This window comes from Penaeus monodon, chromosome 22, assembly GCF_015228065.2.
Source record: "Penaeus monodon isolate SGIC_2016 chromosome 22, NSTDA_Pmon_1, whole genome shotgun sequence".
Taxonomy (NCBI): Eukaryota; Metazoa; Arthropoda; class Malacostraca; order Decapoda; family Penaeidae; genus Penaeus; species Penaeus monodon.
The window spans coordinates 27,173,191-27,174,299 of record NC_051407.1 but is presented as its reverse complement, the minus strand read 5'-3'; the positions used below and the strand labels follow the sequence as shown (position 1 = coordinate 27,174,299).

The following is a 1,109-nucleotide window of genomic DNA, read 5'->3' as shown; positions in this document are numbered from 1 at the left end:
GTCCGCGCGAGGGGAGGTGGACGGAAATGCGTGGGCTCCCCTCGGCGCGCCGGCGGGACCAGGAAGTGCCTGTACCGGTTTCCTGTTTGGTGGTCGATGCGGGGGGCCGTGGCAGGGGGAGAAGGGGGTCGTCGTCAAAGGGGGAGGGGGGTCGAGGTAATGAAAACTCCCTTTCTCCGCCCCTTCACCCCCCCCCCTACCCTGCGTGTCCGACTGACCACGCTGTTTACCGAGAGGAAACTAAGTATCCGTCGCGTTTCTTTGTCGGCGAGTATCCAAAGGGGGTTAAGTGTAGTGGTCGGGCCTCCGTCGCCTCGCTTCGCACCTGGGACAAAGGGGGCGCGAGGGGGCGCACAAAGACGTGACGCAAAGCTGTCCGCCCCGGGTTCCTCCACGAGGCAGGGGAAGGTGTCGACGGCAGGAAGGTGGCGAGGAACTGGGGCTGAGGGCAGGACTTCTCGAAGGAAAAGGGAGTAGGAACACAGCGGCCCCGAGCGCGGTGATCCTTCTGCAGGGTGCGAGGGATGCGCGCGGCCGAGGCGCTCTAGTAACTATCTTTGGCGTAACAGCACAACGAGGCGGGGCCAAGGCGACCTCCTGCGTGCCACGTCGCCCCCGCCTTGAAGATGTCGAAAATAAAACTGGAGAGGCCGCTTGTCCATCCCGCAGACTCGGATCTCTCGAGGAGCAGGAACGGTCCGCGCGCAGGACGGACGGGCCCCTCCTAAGGCTCGGTCCAGACGTGTCCTACGATCCTCAGGCGTACATGGCGTTGCAGAGCCTCAGCTGGAAATCCTTGTAGAGCAGCTTGCCGCCGAGGGGCACCCGCTGGACGAACATGTCGAGGGTCATGAGACACAGTGCCTTGCCGTTCATGAGGAAGCGCTCGGGGAAGACGCGGGGCAGCTGGTGCGCCTCGGACACGTGGTGGAGCCATCTGTGCACGTCGTCGCGGCTCCAGGTTCGGGGATCTGCAAGAGGAACACGGCGGGTTAGGCTCGGGGACACGTCAGCCAAAGACACACGCCACGTGGGTCGATAAGAGCGGCATGGAACATTAAAACGAAAATCCATATTAACATTATTGTCTGTAAATCCACACACGTGTG

The 1,109-nt window shown here is 62.5% G+C and overlaps 1 protein-coding gene across 1 annotated transcript in view; it reads right to left on the bottom strand.

Annotated features, from left to right (window-relative positions):
- LOC119587059 (ets DNA-binding protein pokkuri-like) overlaps positions 1–1,109 on the bottom strand; it is a 21,642-nt gene that overhangs the window by 800 nt on the left and 19,733 nt on the right. The window contains exon 3 of the mRNA XM_037935807.1: positions 1–971. This exon is cut by the window's left edge and continues 800 nt beyond it. Coding sequence (XP_037791735.1) covers positions 757–971 — 215 coding nt within the window. The 3' untranslated portion in view covers positions 1–756. The remainder of the gene's footprint in view (positions 972–1,109) is intronic.